Raw genomic sequence first — 24,588 nt, forward strand, 5'->3', positions numbered from 1 at the left:
ACATTGCTCCAGTTAGAATCCAGAAGATGGACGACGGTGTCAGACACTTGAGGCACCTCCAAGCATACTCATTCGTGGTCCACTTTAATCTATTCCAACTCTGAGCCTGCCTGCCTGCCTGTTAACTCCTAGAAAGCCAGACCATCAGCTGCTAGTCTCCTTTAGGTGTCTGCTTTGGGGCTCATTGTTTGGGTTCTCACATGTGCAGTGTCAAGACCTCAAAACCCCAGAACTTCATCCCAGAACTTTCTGCCCTTTACAGATTTGTCTTATGAGGCTCAGTGTTTTCTTCCAGGCCTACGCTGAAAGAGCACAATCTCAATTATTTTCAAAGTGTTTAATCTTCCTAAATGAAGCCAAACTCCCCTTCCATAAGCATCCTTACCATGGACTCTTGAAGACAACTGCTTGGACTTTATTAGTGAAAAGCCTTGTAGGACTCTTGTGAGCCTTGAAGGTAGTAGGAGAGCCCTGTAGATGGAGTTAAAAGATATTTGGCTCTCCAAGCAGGGCCTTAGGCCAAGCATACAAGCTCAGTGCTGATATCCTCGGCACAGCTCGTCACACAAGGCTGCAAGGGGAGGTGGCCAGGCTACATGACAGAGTCAGTGGTCCTTTGGTGGACTCTTAGCCTGGAAGGAAGCTGTTCTGCACTTTTGCTCCACTGTCCGTAGTACACAAATACTGTGAAACTGTTGGAGACAGACCATGGCACCCCAAACTGAGAGCTATAGAATGCCGTTTAGAAACTGGGATGGGCAGCTGGTAGAATTAGGAAGTCCCAAGAAAAGCCTACTCACTCACAATAAGAGTAAACCTCTGTCCCCTCTCCAGTGTACAAGTTTTGCAATACAAGGTCAGCCAAGTGTCCGCTAGCAAGCAAGATACCTTGTGGAGGCTGGACTTGGTGGGAAGTATCAGAAACACTCCTACACAGCCAGTAGGAGAGTCCGGCCTTCCCCTGCCCTGGCCGAATGCCATGGGGCACTTGATACTGAGCAGGTAGACACATCCGTGGCTTGCCAACAGGCTCTCTGTATTTCTCCTCCTTACCAAGATGGCCAGTGTTTCTTCCATCAGTTTACTCTTGCCTCTCAAGCCTAAGAAAGGTGTGGTGGTTTTTTGTTTGTTTTGTTGTTTATTTTTTAATATCAATTTTCAGATGGAAAATGATCTGTAAAACTGGGAAGCCATTTATAAGCCAAGGCTGCTTTAATCTGCACGTGGCATCCAGAGCTTTGCAACCTCTATTGAATATTGCCAAAAGCACAGCTTCTCTTCTGTGTGACCCTTAAACTGGCCCTGTGTCATATTGATATGTTGGGTGATTTCATGTTATAAAACAAAACAAAAATCCCACCCTGCACAAAGCCCTTTTGAAAGTGTATTTATTGCATAAACATTCATATCTCAAGTGAATACTTCTTATACCCCAGGCTCTACCCAGACTGAAAAAGGCTAGAAACAAGACAAATGCAATTTTGGCCCTTGTAGAACTTAACCAGTCAACGGCCAAGTTATCACCTCCTCGCAAGCCACCTTGGCAAGACCCTGTCTCTCCTACTCCTCAACACAATCGTGTGCATTGGTTCTTCCAGGAAGACTTCACATTGGATGGGGATGTTGGGAGAGTCCCGACACGGGAGGCTGGCTGGCTCTAAGCAGCCAGATTCAGATCTGTGTTCAAGGATGGTTACAGGGAGGACGCCAAAGGCAGGATGAGAGAGTAGGGTCTGAGTGCTTGCCATATGCACAGCCCCCGACCCCGTTTACTCTGTAACTTCAGTGTTAATTCATATACAGTATGAGTGGGAGCTGCGTGTCCCTGGGAGCCGAGGACTTGGACTTTGGTCCACCTTGTAAGCTGCTGCTGCACAAGTGTGTGTCCCATGGACAGCCCCAAATTGCCACTCACCGCAGCAAGGTGATAGGTCATCTGCCATTTTGGAAGGACTTTGACCATTCAGTAATGAAATAATAGTAATTCGTTTATTAGTGAGGTATACTCTTTAATAAATTTTGTGCCAAAATGCATGGTTTCCCACTTAGCATTCAAAATGTTGTATGAAGAGTAGTTTTCACTTTCTTACATGTTCTTCCAGGTAAACTGAAAATGAGGTTTCACATCTTACTTTGTTTCTTGTTCAATCTGCTGCACCCCCTCAAGCTGTCTTTTTTCCCAGCAGACCCTGCATGCAGTTGTGTGAGGACTTTTCTCTAACATTTGTAAATTGTCTCATCTGCAATAACCACTGATAACATCATCCCTCCTTGGGAGTCTTTAGATTTTTGGTGAAGTATTTTGTTACCTCAGTCTTGTATCAACTTGCTGTATTTTTCAGCTTGTTACACTGATAATTGTTTCACTAATTAAATACTTTAATGTACAGACATCTTTGTTTACTTTGAAATTAAATGTGTTTTCCAATGAATATCGTTCTATTTATTAGTGTCACATGCAGTCAACTTGACAGGCAGCTGCTGTGCTACATGCCTGGAGGAGCCCAGGGCTCTGCTAGGATGTAAATATATAGGGAGAGGACAGGGACAATATTGTGGATCTCTTGGAGAGGAAGGCAGAGGGTCTGGGGCTGCCTAAGAAGACAGGGGGCCTTGAGAGTTTTCAGATCAGAAGTTGCAGAACATTAAGGAGGCTGTAGGAGTGGAGGGAGGGGGGTCAAGGGGACAGAGAGGACAGGATACACATGGGGAAAAGCAGGCAACCGGAGATTACTGAAGGAGAGTTCCAGTCGAGGTGATAATCTGAAAAGATCTGTCAGGAGGAAGGCATGATGCATAAAGCAAACCCACTCCAGTTTGATTAGAGGTAAAGGAGAGAGGGAGGAAGCAAAGGAGGGAGGGGGACAGAGAGAGCAAGCGCCAGCGAGCGAGCGAGCAGGAGCGAGCAGGAGCGCAGGAACTAGAGAACTAGATTGGGGATCTCAGTGGCAGCTCCCAGGCATACACACCCATTCTTGCTCCTGTCTCTGCTTGAATGAGACCAGAAGAACCTTGTGTGATCACAGTGAAAGAGCCCTGCTGAACAAATTAGCACACAACCTACACTTTACCTGGGAAGAGGAACTCTCAATTGAGCAGCTTCCTCCATCAGATTAGCCTGTAGACAGGTCTGTGAGGGCTTTTGGTGGCGGTGGTGGGGTGCTGTGAAGGATCCAGCCCACTGTAGGTGGTAGTATCCCGGGCAGGTGGTACTTGGCTGGATAAGAAAAGAAGGTGAGCAAGCCAGAGGAAGATCTGTAAGTGCTGATTCAGTTCTTGAGTTCCTCACCCTTCCAGCTCCAAACTGTTGTACCTCGTTGTGGACCGCATCATCCAGGCACCCCTGAAGTGAGGAAGAGGCAATGTGGGCGGGGCTTGTGTAGGGGCGGGGAAGCTAAAGGGCTCTTGGGGCTGAATAGCCAAGGGACAAGAGAAGCAGAATTGCTCCAAGTACAGACCTCAGTTTCCACTTGGGACATTGAGCTCCTGCTCTGACTTCCCAGATGATGGGCTGTAGCCTGTAAGACAAATAAAGCCTTTCTTCCCTAAGGTGCTTTTGATCACAGCAACAGAAACTGAACTAGAAATAGATGGCAAAGCCATCCTTACTTAAACTCAGGTGAGTTTCCACACCCAACTACAGTGCAGTGTTAAAGAACTCAGATGATGCATCCGACTCGGGGAGGAAATGAGAGGTGGAGGGTGGCGCTGTCACAAAATTGGAAGGTTATGAATGAAAACCTGAACCCACAACTGGTAGCCAGCCAAAGCTCCCCTCAGCCTCACTGTGTCAGACCACAAACAGCCACCAGGAGACAGCAGTACCTCCTTTTGCTGACTGGTTAGATCCTGAGGTAGCGCAAACCCCATGGTGGACCCCAGTTCAGGCAGGAAGACCCGCACCATCCAGGCACCCCTGAAGTGAGGAAGAGGCGACATGGGCGGGGCTAGATAGGCGGGACGAGAGAGCAGAATTGCTCCAAGTACAGACCTCAGCTTCAAGAGACAAGAGGCGGAGCTCCGGGGTCGGGGGCCATGCCTGTGGGCGGGATGTGGAGAAAGGCGGCCCTCAAAAGAAGGCGGTGCTACGATATCAAGGACCAAGAGGTGCTGAGGTGAGGAGGGTCGGCAGAGAATCCAGCAATCGGAGCCTTGGAGCGGCGGGCCGATAGAGCGCTCTGTGGTGGAGGAGTAGGTGGGAAGGGCCTAGATCTGTGGGAATGGTAAGGAGCGGGAGGGATGGGCCGTGGACCCGACGAAGTTGAGGATCCAGTGGGCATTGGGAGCCTGCGTGCGCTACACAGAAGAACGGAGGGAGCGCGGGTAGAAGATCTTGGTGAGGCCAGTTCGGGAGGGGCGTGGCTGGAGCTGGTGTAGAGGCAGGGTGGGGCCTGCACTGGTCTGAGAAGGGCCAGAGAAACGGAGCTCGGGGCGTGGCCTGTGCCCAGACTAGGGAGTAAGGTGGGTTTGGCTAGGAGATGGGGCGGGGCCTTGGCAAAGCTGAAGGGCAAAGGGACTGACTGGATAAGGGTTTGGGGTGGGGCCTGAGCCCACTAATAGGTAAGGATTGGTACTTGGGGCGGGGCACGGGTGGAGCCTGAGCGGAGCTGAGAGGAGACCTGCGTGATTGGGGCGGGGCAAAGGCGGACAGGGGCGGGACCTGAACCTAATTCAAATGAACTGGGTTGGGGCGGTGAGGGGGCGGGGCCTAAACCCAGCTGAGTGGTGAGGGAGGATCTACTAGATTAGGGGCGAGGCAGGGGGAGGGCCAAGGCTTCAAAAAGGACCAAAGGGAGTGGATTCGGTAGGAGATCAGGGAGGTTCCTGAGACTAGCTCCGGAGAGATGAGGCGGACTTCGCTAGGCTAGGGGCAGGGCTTAAAGCCGGAGGTTCGGAAGAGGCGTACCTGCTAGAATGGGGGCGGGGCAGAGGTGAGGCCTAAAGCCAGAGGCGTGGTTAGGCCGTTAGAGTAGGGGCGGGGCCTAAAGCCTCAGGCATGTTCAAGGGACCTGATTAGAGTAGGGGCGGGGCTTAGACCCCGCGAAGAGTCTGAGGGCGTGGTTAGGCTGGAGTTCGGGGCGGGGCCTGAGATCCCGGGCTGGGCTGGACTTTGGGGCGGGACAGAGGCGGGGCTTGGGTCCGGTGAGGGGTGCGGGGCGGGGCGTGGGCTGCGGCGCGCTAGCTGAGCGTCCGGCCGAACACCGCCGAGGCCCGAGCCCACCCGAGTGTGCCCGAGCCGTCGGCCCCCGCCCGGGGCGATGGAGCAGGAACCCGGCGGGGCTGCCGCTGCGCTCCTGCGGCAGAAGAGGGCGGCGCTGCGGCGCAGGGGGTGCAGCTTTGAGAGTCCCAGGTACCGTTGCCCCGGAGGGGTGCAGCCTCTAGGGGTGGGAGAGGGGAGTAGGCCACGTGGGGGGGGTGGCGGTGTGAGGGGACAGAGTGTGGCGAGGCCGCGGCGTGGGAGGGAGTCGGCGCAGAGCCCAGTAGAGCGGCCGGGCCACGCTGAGGGAGTGCCCAGCGGGAGGGCTGGAGACCTGTGTCCGGCCGGCAGATGATGTGGACGTCCGAAGCCTCGGCCCTGTGACAGGCCCTGCACACTACGGCTCAGGGAGGTCTTGGGCTGTGGAGAACGCGACCTGCCTGCTTCTAAATGCTCAAGGACAAGGTCGGAACCCCTAAAGCCCCCAAAAGGACACCCTTTAGGCTTCTCTTGCTTTCTATAATCCATCCTCGCACCCCGAGTGCCTGGCCACCTGCTGCCTATGGCCCCGCCCATCTGTGGTTAGGGTGGGGGGCACCCTGCATAGTTCCTAGGTCCTTTCTCTTTCCCAGGTTGTCCGTGCCCCTCCCGGACTTACCTTCCTTAACTGGCGCCCTCCTGAGGAGCCAGCCTGGCCGTTTGTGAAGCTTGGCTGCTGCGGGACACGCCCTTCCCTTTGCGGCTCTTGCCCATGCCTATCCCCGGCTTACTCCCACCTCCAAGGAATTCCTTGTAACTTGAAATGGGTCCTGCTTCCAGGTGGACTCATTCCTTTCAGAATGACTTCAGCACCACCATCTGGGCCAGATTTTCATCAGTATCCTGTAATAATGGCCTTAGGAAGGGTATCCTGAAGCCAACCCCCTTCCCCCTAGCCTACTGCTGCCTGCACCCCTGAGTTTTTAATTACCATAGCATGGGTAGGGACAAGGAGGAGAAAAAGATGTAGGACTCTAACCTCCACTGAGGTGGAAAAGAGAGTTCATTTGCTAAGGCACAAAGCAAACCAGCCAAGATCCTTAAAGGAAGGTGTGATGCCCTTAATTGGCCTTCCTCAGACTCAGTCCTTGACACACTGCTCCAGCAGTTCTGATGCTGTGTGGTGGGGACAGATATCAAGGCTGCCCTAGCCTCTGCCCCATCACCACAGCTGGCTCAAGCCTGGCCCATCACAGAGCCTGAAGGGCTTGGTCACTCCTCCCTCAGGCTGTAGAACTGCTCATCAATTCTTTTTGAAAGTCTTTCTTGAACTCTAGGCTTAGCTTTGTGTGATCAGCACCTGGGCATCTGCCAAGAAGGTTCTAAATATTTGTGTGGTGACCTGAGTGGAGCATTTCCCTTCCATAGGAGACCCAGGCAGCTAACAATCTCTATGGCTTGAGCATGAAGAATAGGAAGAGGTATACCAAGAGACTGGAGCAAAGAGAATCTCTCAGGTCTGAGGCAGAGTGCTTAGGACAGTGCTGCTACAGAACTTCCGGACATGAAGGAATGGCTCTGTAAGGCAGCCCATGCAGTCCGGGAGCCACAGACACCTGTGGCTGTGGAACACTTCGCCAAGACACCTGAGTGTTGAGTTGTGCTTAGCCTTCAATGCAAGTAACCACCTTGATCCCAGCACTACCCCCTCGGCCAGATTTGCATCCGCACTAATTAGCTTTCTCAGGCTCAGTCCTGACACATCTGCTCCAGCAATTCTGATAAGAGCCTTGAAGACTGAGAAATGCATACCATAGTGGACAGTGCTGGCATAGAAATTAGACTTCCTTCCCCTTTGTCTTCATGACCATATTCTTCAAGAACTAAAATGACTTCCAAGCCTCCAGGTGTTTTTGTTCTCTGATACACCATGACATTATCGAGTGGCTTGTGAGATAATTAGGATTAGCTTTTTTTTTTTTCTTTTTGTCTTCTAAAAATAATTTATTGAATGAAATTTGAAAATGCAAGAAGAACATAAACAGGATAATTAAATGATTTTGATGGTAGTATTGATGATACCTAGTCTCATATAGCCCTGGTTGGCCTGAAATTCACTATGTAAATCAGGCTGGCCTGGAACTCACAGAGACCTGTCTGCCTCTGCCCCTCAAGTGCTGGGATTAAAGACCACCACACCCAGTGAATAGTTTATTGATTCATAATCCCACTATAGATATGATTGGCCTTTTCTCCATGAATATTTATCGTTTTAATTGACTTTTCACTCAGCACATCATAAACCCTGGAAGCAATCCTTACATAGTCCTTTAAAAAATTCAGTCGCTGGGTGATCTCCTACTATATGGATGTCTAACTACTTTTAGCCTATCTTTTACTACTTTCACTCTTCCTAGAGATGCAGTTCATTTATGTGTAGTCACTTGTGTGTGAAGACATCACTGGTCCATAAGATAAGATCATGAAAGTGATGGGAATTAAGGGTCAGGACAAAAGAGCCTCTTAAAGTCTTCTGAAGCAGGATTCCAGAGTGCTCTCCTAGGCATTGTCATTATATTTGCCAAAGTGATACCTTGTAATTTGAATTTCTTTATTTTGTAATGATGCTTTTCTCATAAATCATATTTTTTTACTTATTTTAAGGTATTTGTATATATGATCATCATTTTCCTTTGGAATATTTATCCTTTCCTAGTAGAATTAAAACTTTTTTTCATTTATTAAGGGGAATTATGCGGTAAATATATAGCAGATTTTTTTCCAGTTAATTATTTGCCTTTTCACTTTCTGTGTGGTGGTTTTCCAGTGTGTGTGTGTGTGTGTGCGTGCGCGCACGCACGCATTTGTGTGTGTGGTGACTATTGTCTTGAATTTTAGAGCCACTGATTTCTTCCTCTTGTTTATACTCATGTAAAAGAATCTCTTTACTTAAAATAGATAGTCATCTACAATTTCTCCATGTTTAATGAAAATTTACAGTAAGCATATAAAGTAGTTCTTTATTATTTGTTGTTCTAAAAACAACTTCCTTAATTCAGTAATCCAAATGACCTCATGATTCCGGCTGAGTGTCAGACCCTCTTATCTACATCTTGATCGAATGGGTGCATGGCTCCTTAGACCAAGCCCATTGATCCAGAGGCCTGCAGCTGTCTGAGAGCTTCTCGGCTGCTTTTGGAACATAACTAGGAGGGGAAGCCTTGCCACCTCTGTATGCCTCAGTTACTTCTCATGGCCAACTGTATCAAGTTTAAACACCCTTGCCTCATGGTTAGGCCCTTTGAGAATGAGTGTTAGCCTTATTTACCTACTCATTTTATCTTTGTGCGTAGATTTGTGTGTCTACATGAGTGTGTACTTCTGCAGTATTAACAGTTTGACAGTTCTCTTTGCTAAATATCCTGTGCGAGTTCTGATAGCTGGTGTGCAAACACAGCAAGCTAAGAAAAGGAAGTGAAGGAGCAAGAAGTGGCCTAAGGGACTGGGCATCAGGCTGGAGGTAATGAAAAAGACTAGCTCTCTGTACTTGGAGGCATCAGAGAAGACACCTGTGCTGTTAAACAACTTGCCCTGAATGTGTTCACTATGATTATATAGACAGGCATATCAGATGGTGTCAATGCACAAGGACCTGGGCTCAAGTTTCTGCCTTTTTCAATCAAGCAAGTGAATTAGGAAAGTTGCTTAGCCCTCTGTGAATCTTGGTTAACACATTTTTAACCGCCCTGTATTGATGCGAGCTTTAAATGACCTAGTGTGTGAAATGCTACTACCAGGAGTGTGGGAAGCACTGAGACTGACAGCTGTGGACATCATGATTAGCTTTCGGGTGAACGTTCTTAGCCACATCTACTCTGAGTAAGACACTAATAGGCAGGTACATGGTATTTTAAGATTCTGTTGCTTTTTTTTTTTTTTTTTTGCCCTCACTTCTAACCATCAAGAAAGACAAGTAATGAACTTGTGTTATTTTAAATATTCATCACTTGCTGTGTCACTTGGGCTGCAACAGTTCATGGAGGCTGAGCTTCAGGTGAACTACAGCGTTAGCAGGTTACCTTTCAGGGTTGAGTTTAAGGAATCAATTTTTTTCATTAATTTTTTTTATTAATTGAGAACTTCATATACTGTATTTTGATCATATTCTCCTCCAGTTCCTCTCAATACCCCTTCCTGATTTGAAAGCCAGGCCTCCATGGTAATGCAAGAAACTTTTCTTCAGCAACCTCTGTAGCTGGTCACCTAGATTCTCATGTTCTGGATAGGGTCAAGGAGTCTTTTATTTATTTATTTATTTATTTATTTATTTTTATTAATTAATTTGTTTATTCACCCTACATCCCAATTGCAGCCCCTCCCTCCTCTCCTCCCAGTTCCATTCTCACAACCCCCCTCCCTCAGAGAAGGGTATCTGCCTGCCCTGGCACATCAGGTCACTGCAGGACTAGGCTCATCCTTTCCCACTGAGGCCAGACAAGGCAGCCCAGCTAGGGGAAAGGGATCCAAAGGCAAGGAACAGAGTTAGAGTCAGAGACAACCTCCACTCCAACTATTAGGGGACCCACATGAAGACAAAGCTAGATGCACACCTGCTATTTATGTTTACGTCCAGCCCATGTATAATCTTTGGTTGGTGATTCAGTCTGTGAGTCCCCATGGGCCCAGGTTAGTGTGCATGTGTATGCGTGCGTGCGTGCATGCGTGTGTGCATGCATGTGTGTGTGTATTTGGTGTTGTAGTAGTAGTAGTAGTAGTAGTAGCAGCAGCAGCAGCAGCAGCAGCAGCCATCTACATTGTTCTTTTTAGTCAGAGTCTCTCATTTACCAGGAGGTCAGGAATTCAACAGTCAGGCTTGAATAGCTTCCCGGTGAGGCCCAGGCACTTTGCACAGTCTCCATCTTTCCAGCACTCACAAGCACATGCTACCTCGTCCAGCTTTTTTACATGGATTCTGGGCATTGAACTACAGTCCTCATGCTAACAACAAGCACTTTACCAATTCAAGCTATTTCTCCAGGCCCAGTTTAAAGCACTTTATTAGTGAGCAACTTTGCTTTCCTAAGAGCACTGTTGAAGCCTGCCTCATCCTTGCTGCCCATCACTCATATTTCTGTCTGTGAAGCCACTTGTGGAGCCAGGGTCATTGCCATGAATTCAAGGTGAAAGATAATAGCTTAGATTAGGCGCTTCTCACTCCCGGCTATTCAACTGAAATCTCCATTGAAATCAACTCCATTCAGTACCAATAACACCATCCTCATTTCTGATAGGCTTGCATCCATGCCTTATGAGTACATCTTAAAATATCAAAGGCTGTGAATGGCAAGCAAAGAGAAGCTTTGGTGCATGCAGTTGCATAACGCTAGGTAGGATAGAGCTTTGGGAGTAGACGGTCCAGGTGTTTCAATAATGTCATCCAAGTCTTCATTTTCTGTATTGACTATTATCCTAGTTTGCTTTCTATTGTTGTGATAAATACCATGACCCAAAGCACCATGGATTAGAAATGGTTTATCTTATGTTTCTACACCATAGCCCATCATTGAAAGAAGTTGGGATAGGAACCTGGAAACAGGAACTAAAATAGAGACCATGGAAAAATGCTGCTTTACTGGTGCTCACTTCTAAGAGCTTCTTAGCCTTCTTTTTATTACAGCCCAGAACCACCTTCCCAAGGTTTGACACCACCCACAGTGGGCTGGCCCTCATACATCAACCATTAATCAAGAAAACATCCCATTTGTAGGCAAACCTGATGGAAGAATTTTTTTCAACTGAGGTTTCTTTAAAGATAACTTATGTTGAGCCGGGCGTGGTGGTGCACGCCTTTAATCCCAGCACTCGGGAAGCAGAGGCAGGTGGATTTCTGAGTTCGAGGCCAGCCTGGTCTACAAAGTGAGTTCCAGGACAGCCAGGGCTACACAGAGAAACCCTGTCTCGAGAAAAAAAAAAGATAACTGTCAAGTTGACAAAAGCTAACCAGCTCAACTTTATTCTCAAGGTAGGAAAAGAAAGTTAACTACTATAGTTTTCCTTTTCTAGTCTAGAAAGATATTGCTTTATTCTCAGTAAATGTCTGGAGTGACCTTCACTAACTAGGGAACATCCTTGAACCAAATGGTCAGACCTGGATCGCGTACTCAACTCAGAAGTGATGGGTAAATCATTTCCAGTCATAGAGACCAGAAGGTAGTGACTTCCTGGGGGATCACAGTGCTCTTTCCAGAAGGAAGTGAGTATTGGGTTGACCAGAGTGCTCTTAGATATAGGAAGCCTTCTTAAAATCCAGGTGTCAGGGTGTTGTCCATAGCCACAGTCGGGTTGATGCTATGACTTAGTTCTTGTCCTAAAGGACTACATCACAGTTGCTAAGTGTAGCTACAGCGGACACTCTTCTGCACTAGACAGAAGAGTTTGAATTACGAGTGGAAAACATATTTTGTCCTTTTCCAAATATTGCTCCATACATGAAGGCCTCCTCATTAGTCATGTAGAAAACCCACGTCTTCAAGAGCAAATCTGATGCCAAGACAAATGCTTTCTTCTTCCTGTTGCTTTCCAGGCCAAACTGGGTTCTGAAACGAGCAGTTATCCATTATGCATGCAGTCGCCTTCTCTTCTTCCATATGTTTCTTCTGACTTTTCGGTCTTGTTGTCGTTTTGTAGGGGCCTTCTGGGTTTGGGGTAGTTTTGTTAATGAACACTTAAATGGTGCTGCCTTTATAGTCTTTAGTTCCTCTGTATTACATCATCATTCTTTTGTTTGTGTCAAGGCCTTAAGTATTTAATCATAAATAAATCTGCTACTGACAGTTTTCTTTTGGATAAACAGCAGTCTTCTTAGCAAAGACTATGAAAAGCCATCTTGCATTGGGCCAACATAATTGGCTCTGAGGGCCAACAGAAGAAAATTAATTTTCATATCAGATCTGATCTCCTAAGGGCAGGGGAAGCAAAACCAACCTTCATTATTCACTAAGATTTTAAATTAATGCAAACCAGCTTCCTTTCTTGGAGGAAGACAATAGTTAAATTAGTTTTGCTGTAGAAGGTTAATATGAGAAATTAGGTTTGGTCGTCTGGTTTCCAGAACTGAAGATCTGAAAAGAGATGAAGTCTGACAAACAGTGCTGTAGGCGGGTGGGAGAACTGAGGCAACTTGCTGGGAGACACTAAAGCCGTGCTAATTCACATGAGAGCAGCAGCAGGAGTCGGATGGAGTGGGGGACACATCAGCTTGTTTCTAAATCTTAGGGTCTGAGAGGACAGAGCAGATAGGAGCCTGACTCCAAAGAGACTTAAGTAGAAGGCTGTCCTCTGTGGGGCTGCTTGCTGGCAGAGACCGTTTAGAGTACATTATTAGTCATTTGTAGCCCACAGGAGTGTGCTCTCACAGTTCCCAAGGCTGCGAAATCCAGACTTAGGTCAGCACTTAATCTGTAACTGATGAGTGTTTGTTTCTCACAGACAGAACCTTCTAGAAGTGCGGTCACATGGCAGAGACTTAACTGAAGCCAACAAGCTTTGCCTCTTTTAGGAGTTGCACTGGGAGAGCTCGGGTGCCTGACTAAGCCCCCAAGGGTCCTCTCGCATACTAATCAGACCAGGGTTACATTTCAGCACGTGAATTGCGAGGACTTGGGAGAGGCAACAAACATTCAGATGAACAAAAGTTAAGAGAGAAAAATGTCTACCAGAACTATGTCACAACACTGTGAATCAGTAGAGGAACCACTGCCAACCTGTGTTTCTGGTTTGGAAATCTATCTAGAATATGTTATTTCTTTCAGTGAAAAGTTTTGGGTTGCTTCTTTGGGGAACAACAAGTGTGTAAAATTACATTCAAAAATTTTTTTAAAGATTTATTTATTTTATTTATATGAGTACACTGTAGCTGTCTTCAGACACACCAGAAGAGGGCATCAGATCCCATTACAGATGGTTGTGAGCCACCATGTGGTTGCTGGGAATTGAACTCAGGACCTCTGGAAGAGCAGTCAGTGCTCTTAACTGCTGAGCCATCTCTCCAGCCCCCCAATTTTTTTTCTAGCAGCCATACTGTTGAAAACAAAATTAAATGAAACTTATTTGACTCTTTTATTTGACCCAATATGTCAAAAATATTACTTTAACATGTAACAAATATTTTTAAACACCAAGATAGTTTACTTCTTTTCATTCAAAGTCTAATGTGCATTTTAACTTAGAGCATATCTCAGCTCAGACCAGTTAAAATTTATTGCAGTTTTTTTTTAACATTTTGTTTATTTAGTGTGGAGTTGTGTGCACACTTGTACTTGTATGCGTGTATATGCACAGCACAGTGCACATGTACAGATCAGAGGATGACTGGTGAGAAGTTGGTTCTCCCCTTATACCAAGTAGATCCTAGGGCTCAAACTCAGGTCATTGAGCTTGACAGCTGATCTCTTTACCACCCCCACCTCCATCTCCTTGCCCTGCCCACTAGCTCACCAGCCCCATATGCTTGGTGTTTGCCTTGTAAGATGATGTAGAGATGGGTCTTTAGATTATAAATATTTGAAAGAATGTAGCAAGGCGTTGGTTTTAGTTTGACCTTTCATTTGATTAGGAATAATTGGAATAAAGGTTTAAAAATGTGGAACTAAAATAACAGAGACTATAGGACACTATTGTATAAGGAATATGTAATATGATTGGAAAGTTTTCAGACGATCTTTTTTTTTTTTTAATATTTTTATTACATATTTTCCTCAATTACATTTCCAATACTATCCCAAAAGTCCCCCATAGCGCCCCCCACTTCCCTACCCACCCATTCCCATTCTTTTGGCCCTGGCATTCCCCTATATTGGGGCATATAAAGTTTGCAAGTCCAATGGGCCTCTCTTTCCATTGATGGCCGACTAGGCCATCTTTCGATACATATGCAGCTAGAGACAAGAGCTCCAGGGTTCTGGTTAGTACATCATGTTGTTCCAACAATAGGGTTGCAGATCCCTTTAGCTCCTTGGGTACTTTCTCTAGCTTCTCCATTGGGAGCCCTGTGATACATCCAATAGCTGACTGTGAACATCCACTCCTGTGTTTGCTAGGCCCCGGCATCGTCTCACAAGAGACAGCTATATTTGGGTCCTTTCAGCAAGATCTTGCTAGTGTATGCAATGGTGTCAGCGTTTAGAAGCTGATTATGAGACGGATCCCTGGATACAGCAGTCTCTAAATGGTCCATCCTTTCATCACAGCTACGAACTTTGTCTCTGTAACTCCTTCCCTGGGTGTTTTGTTCCCAATTCTAAGAAGGTGCACAGTGTCCACACTTTGGTCTTCATTCTTCTTGAGTTTCATGCGTTTATCAAATTGTATCTTAAATCTTGGGTATCCTAAGTTTTGGGCTAATATCCACTTATCAATGAATACATATTGTGTGAGTTCTTTTGTGATTGTGTTACTTCACTCAAGATGATGCCCTCCAGGTCCATCCATTTGGCTAGGAATTTCATAAATTCATTCTTTTTAATAGCTGAGTAGTACTCCATTGTGTAAATGTACCATAATTTCTGTATCCATTCCTCTGTTGAGGGACATCTGGGTTCTTTCCAGCTTCTGGCTATTATAAATAGGGCTGCTATGAACATAGTGGAGCATGTGTCCTTTTTACCGGTTGGGACATCTTCTGGATATATGCCCAGGAGAGGTATTGCTGGATCCTCCGGTAGTACTATGTCCAATTTTCTGAGGAACCGCCAGACTGATTTCCAGAGTGTCAGACGATCTTAAGGAAAAATATAGATATGACTGAAGAGATCATTCAGTAGAAAAAGTACTTGCTATGCAACCGTGAGGACCCACATTTAGATCTCTAATCCCCCAGGTGGTGTGGTGGCCTGCTTCCAACCCAGAGGAGGCTGGCTAGCCCAGCTAGCCAAATTGTCAGTCTCTGGGTCCTACCTCAATATATAAGGTGGAGAGCAATCAAAGACATCCAACATCAGTCTTTTTTTTTAAAAAAGATTTATTATTATAAATAAGTACACTGTAGCTGTCTTCAGACGCACCAGAAGAGAGTGTCAGATCTCATTACAGGAGGTTATAAGCAACAATGTTGTTCCTGGGATTTGAACTCAGGACCTATGGAAGAGCAGTCATCTTACCTCCTGAGCCATCTCTCCAGCCAACATCAGTCTTGACCTCCACATACACATGTGTGCACACACCCATAAAAATACATGTGTCCCTCAAATGCAGGCAATATATCCATATGCACCATGTTTATGTAATTAATATACTCACATAAGTAAAAAGTCATAGTTTATGCAAAGTGGAGTGTTGTTTGTTTTTTTTTTAATCAAACCAAATCATCTAAGAAGTAACCACTAGTTGTGACCTCCTGTGGGTCATTGCTGGCCTTTGACAAAGCTGCTTTTGGAATGGGGAGGAGATAATGACAGCAGATGATTGGAAACAACCACTAGACACCTCTGCAGGAGTGGCATGGGGTGTTAGAAAACTCATGGTTTGTTTATGTTGACTTGGGTTTTTGTAAAGATGTTTATACTGGATGAAATCTATCCAGTAAAGGGAATGGACTTGGGGATGGGAAAGTGTTTCATCTGTTAGAAAAAAGAAAAAAGAAAAAAGAAGAGAGAGAGAGAGAGAGAGAGAGAGAGAGAGAGAGAGAGAGAGAGAGAGAGAGAGAGAGAGAGGAAGAATGAACGAAAGAAAGAAAGAAAGAAAGAAAGAAAGAAAGAAAGAAAGAAAGAGAAGAAAAAGAAAAAGGAAGAAAGAAAAAAGGGAAGAAAAGTAAAAAAGAAAAGAAAAGAAAAAAGTTCGCAAAGGAGATAATGACTGCCTTTCCACATTTGAAAGGATGTCATATGAAGGAGGAATGGGGCCGACTGGGTGTGTGGCCCTGAGCTCCATCCACCATCACAGTGGGTGTGAAGTTAATGAAGCAGAGTGAACTCAGTGTATGAAGGGCTCCCTAATACCCAGCACCCACTCCTCTCCCCAAGCTAGAGTGGCTTTAAGATGTGGTTCAGTTTCTATCATTGGACATGTTAGCACATTGCCAGCCATCTTACCTTTTCAGCACACTTTAGGATCACACCATTGTCACTGAACAACTTAACACAATGTCAGGCAAGTTAGCATCAGTGAGAGCAAAGTGTGCTCCCTCCCAGTGACCTGGGAAGTCTGTCATGTAGTGTGCTTTGGTTGTCCTATAGCACTTCTTCCTGCTAGGGAAGTACTTAGTGCTTGAAGCAAAGTTTCCTCTTCTACTTCAGGGCTGCACTCCTATATGTTCCAATAAAAGAACACCGTCTCTTTCTGTTGCTCATGGAATTTGAACATTGTTCCAATTAGAAGAAATCTGAACCCTGTCCTACCCCACATAGAGTTCTGTCTGTTATTAAGCTAATTTGACAAACTGTAACAATCCCTTTGGACAAACACTCTAAAGGCCAAAGGCACAGTAATCTGTTGCAGATTACAGAATCTGCCCTTCTCAGTATAATCAGAGGGGCTAATAGGGACACAAAGAATGAACTGTTTATAATGTCCAGGAAGAAGCAGAGGGCTGGTTAGTTTGCACTCTCCTGATGCTTGGCAATCACTGGGAAAGAAAGATTCCACTTCATGACAAGAAACCAGTAGGGAAGGAACTGGTGCTGGAGGGCAGGATAGAAGGTTCTCCAAGAATGGGCAAACTTCTGGATTTGAGTTCCTAGCACCGGAAACACCAAGTGACATAGAAAGCTAAGTCAAGTGGTTGGAAACTTCTGCTGCTGCTGGCACTAACTACAGAGCTTCACTGCCCACTCTGCCGTGATCTCCACCACTGTTATTACAGCTTCAGTAAACTCTGGAATCAAAAAGCAGCTGAGTCTAGATCCACAGAACCCCTTTGCCCTCCACAGAGCAAAATGATGGCTGTTTCTCTCATTCTGTCTGGCTTCGTTCCAGAGCCTCTCCAAACCATCTCTGGTCTGTAGAATCTAAATCATGCCTGAACTCTCCCCACAGAAAAGGGGGATATTGCAGTTTGAACTCTTGCAGTATAAGGAAGAGGGCATGGAGCAAGTCACACCACAGTGAGTTGGAGGCTGTGTCTCTCTTTGTCTATTGCAACAACAGCTTGGAAAGCCAGCTGTACCCCAGATTCAGACTTGGGCTCTCTAGGCATAAAAAGTGATGGCTTAGCACAGATGGAACTGAGCACATGAGCACAGACTTCCCAGGTCACTGAGAGGGAGGACACTTTGTTCTCACTGTTGATAACTTGAATGACATTGTATTAAATTGTCTGTTGCTCTTCTGACCAGAGAGAGGCACTGCCAGGCAGTAAGCATATCCTCACGTCTCTTCCACCCATCAAGCCTGGATCAGTGTTCCACAGAAGGACTGTCTTTGTCCCATGTATCCAGCTAGATCCTCACAAAGCAGCTCCCTGTCAAGAGACTAGTGTGATAGTGGAGGCGCCTGACCAACGGCATGGCTAATCTCTTCTGAAGAGATTTGAAAGGCCCAAGCTTCCTGGCATGTTTTCCCTCCTCCGAATGGAATTTTCTGTGCTCTTGGCATTCACCTAGGCATTGATCCATTGGACAAATTGTTCCCACAGTCCCTCTGTGTGTTAGATGTGTGGATATGCTGTGAACAGGCAGATAGGGTTTCCTTCCCTTATGGAGCTGACATCCTAGTACCATGAGATAGACCACATGCTGGTAAGCCAGTGCATGACCAGAACAGTTCATCATCATGAAGTATAAAAAGGCTGTGAGCTGAGTAACTTTAGTGGGAGTGGAGGAACTTGACTGAGGTCCATGGATGCTGCATCCACTGCTACCGCAGCTAGCTCTTTAGGGAATACTGCTCACTTGATGGCTGTCAGCCCAAACATCAAAAGCTTGGTTTGAAGATGGGCACAAATCCTGATCGACATGCGGTAAGGTTTTCCTCAGCCAATGGTCATCACAAGCAGTGTGGGAGATCACAGATGCTTGTGGGTGGGTGTGCCTCTCTCTAGTTCCTCAGACTCTGTCTTAGTCAGGGTTCTCTAGAGTCACACAACTTACAGAATATCTCTATATATTAAGGGAATTTATTGTGATGACTTACAGTCTGTAGTCCAACTAACCCAACAATGGGCAGCTGTGAATGGGAAGTCCAAGAATCTAGTAGTTGCTCAGTTCCATGAGGCTAGTTGTTTAAGCTGGTCTTCTGTAGAAGTAGGTTCCAATAGATGTGCTTGCAGGTAAATGCAAGCAGTCAAAGGAAGAATCTTCCTTCTTCCAATGTCATTATGTAGGCCTCCAACAGAAGTTGTGGCCCAGATTAGAGATGTGTACCACCATGCCTGGATTGAAAATTTGCTTTGTCCCGGGCTGACCTTGAACTCAAAGAATTCCTGCACAAACGTCATGACCAAGAAGCAAGTTGGGGAGGAAAGGGTTTATTCACCTTTCACTTCCACATTGCTGTTCCTCACCAAAGAAAGTCAGGACTGGAACTCAAGCAGGTCAGGAAGCAGGAGCTGATGCAGAGGCCATGAAGGGATGTTCTTTACTGGCTTGCTTCCCCTGGCTTGCTCAGCCTGCTCTCTTATAGAACCAAGACTCCCAGCCCAGGGATAGCACCACCCACAAGGGGCGCTCCCCTCTTGATCACTAGTTGAGAAAATGCCTTAGAGCTGAACCTCATGGAGGCATTTTCTCAACTGAAACTCCTTTTTCTGTGATAACTCCAGCCTGAGTCAAGTTGACACTAGCCAGTACAAAGGTGTATACTACCTTGCCTGGTCCTAAGATTTTAATGCTCACTATGCCTCAAGATCTCCATGTCAAGATCCGGGTCAGAAACCAATCTTCTAGCCTCAAGATCTGGATCACAGGTGTGCCCTCCATTTCTGGATTGTAGTTCATTCCAGGTGTAATCAAGTTGACAGACTAGAAGTAGCCATCACAGACTTTTTTTTTTTTTTTAAGATTTATTTCTATTTATATGTAAGTACACTGAAGCTGTCTTCAGACACTCCAGAAGAGGGAGTCAGATCTCGTTACGGATGGTTGTGAGCCACCATGTGGTTGCTGGGATTTGAACTGCAGACCTTCGGAAGAGCAGTTGGGTGCTCTTACCCACTGAGCCATCTCACCAGCTCACCATCACACTTTTAGTGAAGCATGGCTGACAATCAGTGATGAGTATGGCAAGACATGTGCCAGGCTGGAGGGCAGAGCTGAGGTTAAGCTTCCTTTGTTTATGCTGTCATGCTTGCCTCCTGCCAGTGGAGATGCCTCCTGTGCCGCAGCTAGTTTTCTGTGATGTCAAACTGTCTACATCATGAGGTCTCACCAGGCCTGGCCATGCCTGTCTAGCTGTGAATACCATCTTGATGCAGAGAGCGGTCCAGAGAAATCACTGAATAACTGGTGGGTTGGTTTGAAAATATCATATCTGACCCTCTGTCCAGCTTTATTGATATCCTCCGCCCCATACACATAAGGCAGCCAGCCCCATCACAGAGGGTCTCTGGAGATTTTTCATGACTGGCAGGTCCTTTTTTGGGTGGGTTCACATAAACTTTTACAACCTTTCAAGAAATTCAGATCTAACCTGTGCTTATCCTTCACTCAGCCTTTTCTCAGGTGAAGTCCTCACTAGCTATGTGGGCAATATAAAGAAAATGCCTCCTTGCCAGTCTTGCCTGAGTCACCTGCCAGTCCTTGTCCCTTTAAGTCAAATGTGAGCAGGTTAGGCTCACAAACCACTCTTGCTTATTTCCCTCACATTAGGTAAGACAGGAAATTTCCTTGTCTCTTTCCCTGTGTCCATGAATACCAGCAAACCTCCAGAGTAGCAGTGTGGACTTCGGCCATTCTCTTACTTCTGATAAATTTTCTTTCATTGAACAATTTTGCCTATTTCTGTGAGTTCTTCCCATTTCCTTAGAAGTTCTTTAAAAAAAAAAAAAGAATTTCTTTGGGTGAATATTTTATATAGACAATAAAGACAAATTATGCTCCAGGGACAAGGAAACCTACTTTTTAAAATTAAAAAGTTATGAAAAGAAATGAATGAGCAGATGAAAATGAGCAGTGACAAGACAGAATCCAAATGGTGTGGAAGAGAATTGAAGCACAAAAGGGAACCCATGTGGGTAAAGTTAGGTTGAAATGGAAATGGTGGCTTTCAAAGAGATACTCTTGTCAGGTCTTTAAAATAAAATATTTAAGGAGCTAGAAAGTAGTATGTTGGAATGTTCCTAATATTATAAAATTTAAAAGCTAAGAGAATATCCATGTAGTAGTATCCCCTTTCTGTAACATTCCATATTTGTATTGATGTTTAAGATCTTGGGTGTGAACAGAAAAACAAATACAGTAAATAAAAACAATAGTCCCCGAGTATCAGAGAGTGCCAACAAAGATCAAAGATTCCACTAAGGAAAGCAAACTTCAGATAAACAGAATGCCATCAATATTCTCAGTCTTTCAAGTGGCCTTAGCATTTCTGTGTTCTCCACACCTGCCTCTACCTTCTCAACACATCTCCACCATCCACAGAGCATCTCCTCACACTGGCAGCTGCCTTGCCTGCTTGCCAGAGAGCTCTGAGCACTGGAGTGTTACATCACAGCCAGCTGTAGCTGTCCTGGCTAGTTTTATGTCAACTTGACACAAACTAGAGTCATTAGGGAAAAGAGATTTTTCAATTGAGAAAATGTCTGCATAAGATTGCCTGTAGGCAAGTTTGTAGTAAGTTTTTTAAATTAGTGAGTGATGTGGGAAGGTTCAGGCTGTAGGTAGTGCCATCCCTAGGCAGGTGATCTTGGAGTGTATAATGAAGTGGGCTAAGCAAGCCAATACACAGCACTCCTCCAAGGCCTCTGTATCAGTTCTTGCCTTGATTCCTGCTTTGGGTGATGGATTGATTATAAGTTATAAAATAAACCCTTTACATCCCGAGTTATTTTTGGTCATTGTGTTTGTCACAGAATTAGGAGCATCAACAGATACAGAAATTGGTACCAGGAATAGAGCATTGATAGATATAACAGAATGGCCATGTTTCAGGAAGGATTGTGAAAGACTAGAAGTTTGGGCTGGGGAAGTATAAAATACTCCCTTAAAGAAATACAGGAGAACACAGGTATTCAGAGCTCTTAGAAACTTAAAAGATAATGCTGAGATAAATTTCAGAGGAAAGTTGAAGAGTTGCTTAAAGACTATAGGGACTATTTGATATTTTGTGTTAGAAATTATGGTGTCCAGTTAGAAATTATGGTGTCCAGTTAGTTGGAGATTAAAAGTCAGCTGTAATTAACAAGAGAGAAGTACAACGGAAGTGAAACCTTCACTTTGTGGGTTAGCTGGAGCTGAGAAATCAGCAGTGATTAAGAAGAGACCAGTGCCATCTAAGATTGTATATTTGGGAATATTTGTGGTCCAGACAGGGCAAGGCTGCTTCTCATGCTGGCAGCTAAGCTTGGTAAATGTAAGAGTCTTTCAGCTGATACTGCTTTTGAAGGCATGAAAGGTCATGGAGAGCAGCTGAAACTTAATGCTGAGAGAGGCCAGTTACAGATGAAGCTTCAGAATTGACAATCATGGAGAGAAGTTGAATCTTGACATCATGTAACAGGCTTAGAGTCCCTTACAAGAGCCCACAAGGGACTATTGGTGAAAATACAACCTAATTGCAGCAGAGACCCCAACATTTTGGAGATAACAGTACCATGGTACAACCGAGGTACAAAGATGACAGCAATCCTGGGGTGGAACTAGCCTGAATGTACTGTGGATGGCAGAGCTAGAGAAATGGAGGTATACCAAGGATATTGGTGGCCCAGAGGATCCTGAGTCAGTCCCAGACCTCAAACACTGATATTCACACTATTCACACTGTTGAAGATTGTAACTGCCCTGTTTCTTCACTCTTTAAATAAGAAGGTATTTAACTTTTTTTTTTTTTTGATTTTTTTTCCAGACAGGGTTTCTCTGTGTAGCCTTGGCTGTCCTGGAACTCACTTTGTAGACCAGGCTGGCCTCGAACTCAGAAATCCGCCTGCCTCTGCCTCCCGAGTGCTGGGATCAAAGGCGTGCGCCACCACGCCCGGCTTAACTTTTTAAAAAAAATAATAATAATACTGGATTCCACAATTTAAGAGACTGAAATTTTAGAGATTTTGGAGTTTTGGAGAGACTTTGGAGTTTTAAGAGAGATTTTAGATATTTAAAAGAGACTATGGATATTTTAGAGATGCTTGAACTTTGAAAGACTGGATATTTTAAGAGACTGAACTTTAAAGTATTTGTTTGTTTTGTTCTGCTTTTTGTTTGTTTGTTTGTTTTGTTTTTGTTTATTTGTTTGTTTTTTTGGCATGGCCTGGCTATGTAGCTCTGGCTGTCCTGAAACACACTATGTAGACCAGGCTAATCTCACATTCACAGAGTTCCCACCTGCCTCTGCCTCCAATGTGCTAGGATTAAAAGCATGTGCCACTATGCCTGGTTAAAGTATTAAGAATTTGGAGGTGAGGAGGACCCAACATCTCTCCCAACAGTGGGAGTAACTGGAACCAGAGGGACCCAGGCACACAGGAACTCCACCAGATCAGTGGCACAAGTTCCTTCCAGTCTGGGCCAGTGCCCTGAGCAGATCTTTTGTGCAAACTCCAAATCCAGTCCTACAACACCCAGAGGAAGCTCCACTCCCAGGCGCTTTAATACACCCAGGATCCCAGGATCCCAGGAGCTTGGTCATACCAGGATCTCAGGGTCTCAGAGGTAGCTTGACTCCCAGGAGCTCTGACACACCCAGGATCTCAGGATCAAAGAATTACAGGATCACTTGACTCTGAGGAGTTCTGACACAACCAGGATCACAGGAAGGACAAACTCCAGTCAGATAAAGCCAGGGCAGGTAGAACTAGAGATAACCAGATGGTGGGAGGCATGCATAAGAACATAAGCAACAGAAACCAAGGTTACTTGGCATCATCAGAACCCAATTCTCCCACCATAGCAAGTTCTGGATATACCATCGTACTGGAAAAGCAAGATTCAGATCTAAAATCACTTCTCATGATGATGATAGAGGACTTTAAGAAGAACATAAATAACTCCCTTAAAAAAAAAATACAGGAGGACACAGGCAAACAACTAGAAGCCCTTAAAAAGGAAACACAAAAATCCCTTAAAGAATTACAGGAAAACACAATCAAACGAGCTCAGGAAATGAACAAAACCATCCAGGATCTAAAAATGGAACTAGAAACAATAAAGAAATCACAAAGTAGACAACTCTGGAGTTAGAAAACCTAGGAAAGAGATCAGGAGTCATAGATACAAGCATCACCAACAGAATACAAGAGATAGAAGAGAGAATCTCAGGTGCAGAAGATACCATAGAAAACATTGACACAACAGTCAAAGAAGATGCAAAAAGCTCCTGACCCAAAACACCCAGGAAATCCAGGATACAATGAGAAGACCAAACTAAGGATAATAGGGATAGAAGAGAGCGAAGATTCTCAACTTAAAGGGCCAGTAAATATCTTCAACAAAATTATAGAAGAAAACTTCCCTAACCTAAGGAAAGATGCCCATGAACATACAAGAAGCCTACAGAACTCCAAATAGACTGGACCAGAAAAGAAATTCCTCTTGTCACATAATAATCAAAACACCAAATGCACTAAACAAAGAGAGAATTTTAAAAGCAGTAGGGGAAGAGAGAATCTTAAAAGCAGTAGGGGAAAAAGGTCAAGTAACATATAAAGGCAGGCCTATCAGAATTACACCAGACTTCTCACCAGAGACTATGAAAGCTAGAAGATCCTGGGCAGATGTCATACAGACCCTAAGAGAACACAAATGCCAGCCCAGGCTACTATACCCAGCAAAACTCTCAATTATGATAGAGAAAAAAAGATATTCCATGATAAAATCAAATTTACATAGTATCTTTCCACAAGTCCAGCCCTACAAAGAATAATAGATGGAAAACACCAGTACAAGGAGTGAGACTATACCCTAGAAAAAGCAAGAAAGTAATCATTCAACAAACCTACATAAACATAATTCAACCTCTAACAAAAAAAATAACAAAGTAACAATCACTTTTCCTTAATATCTCTTAATATGAAAAGTGATATTATCAACATATCCTAATCGATTGAAATTCAAAAATATGAGGAATTAGAAATTTGTTGGCTGCCATCCAGTGATCACTCTAATTTGGTAATTGGAGAAATAGATCGAATAGTGTACAACCCATACACACTTTCTGCTTGTTTGTACATGACAAGGTCTTGCTGCATACCACATAATGATCTTGAAATCATGCTTCTCCTATCTCAGCCTCTCTTATTAGTAGGATTGTTTATTTGATGTTTTTACACTATA

At 44.9% G+C, this 24,588-nt stretch overlaps 1 protein-coding gene and 1 long non-coding RNA gene across 6 annotated transcripts in view; one reads left to right on the top strand and one right to left on the bottom strand.

The window, feature by feature from the left end:
- Positions 1-2,540: 2,540 nt before the first annotated feature.
- Positions 2,541-3,553, bottom strand: LOC110289767 (uncharacterized). The gene is made up of 4 exons (XR_002377371.2): positions 3,459-3,553; positions 3,314-3,343; positions 3,072-3,217; positions 2,541-2,773 (listed from the first exon to the last, which is right to left on the bottom strand). It is a non-coding gene; the product is annotated as an uncharacterized LOC110289767 (long non-coding RNA).
- Positions 3,554-4,004: 451 nt separating this feature from the next.
- The window catches only part of Garnl3 (GTPase activating Rap/RanGAP domain like 3), a 151,174-nt gene continuing 130,590 nt past the window's right edge, over positions 4,005-24,588 (top strand). For 2 of the 5 annotated variants that reach the window (XM_021156136.3, XM_029474024.2), the window contains exon 1: positions 5,167-5,350. In XM_021156136.3, coding sequence (XP_021011795.2) covers positions 5,259-5,350 — 92 coding nt within the window. In that variant the 5' untranslated portion in view covers positions 5,167-5,258. Of the gene's footprint in view, positions 4,116-4,142; positions 4,462-5,166; positions 5,351-5,475; positions 5,663-24,588 lie in introns of those variants that run through there. The other 3 variants (XM_085835001.1, XM_021156135.2, XM_021156137.3) reach the window with 3 other exon arrangements.

This window comes from Mus caroli, unplaced genomic scaffold (genome assembly GCF_978045245.1).
Source record: "Mus caroli unplaced genomic scaffold, Mus_caroli_1 scaffold_2, whole genome shotgun sequence".
NCBI lineage: Eukaryota > Metazoa > Chordata > Mammalia > Rodentia > Muridae > Mus > Mus caroli.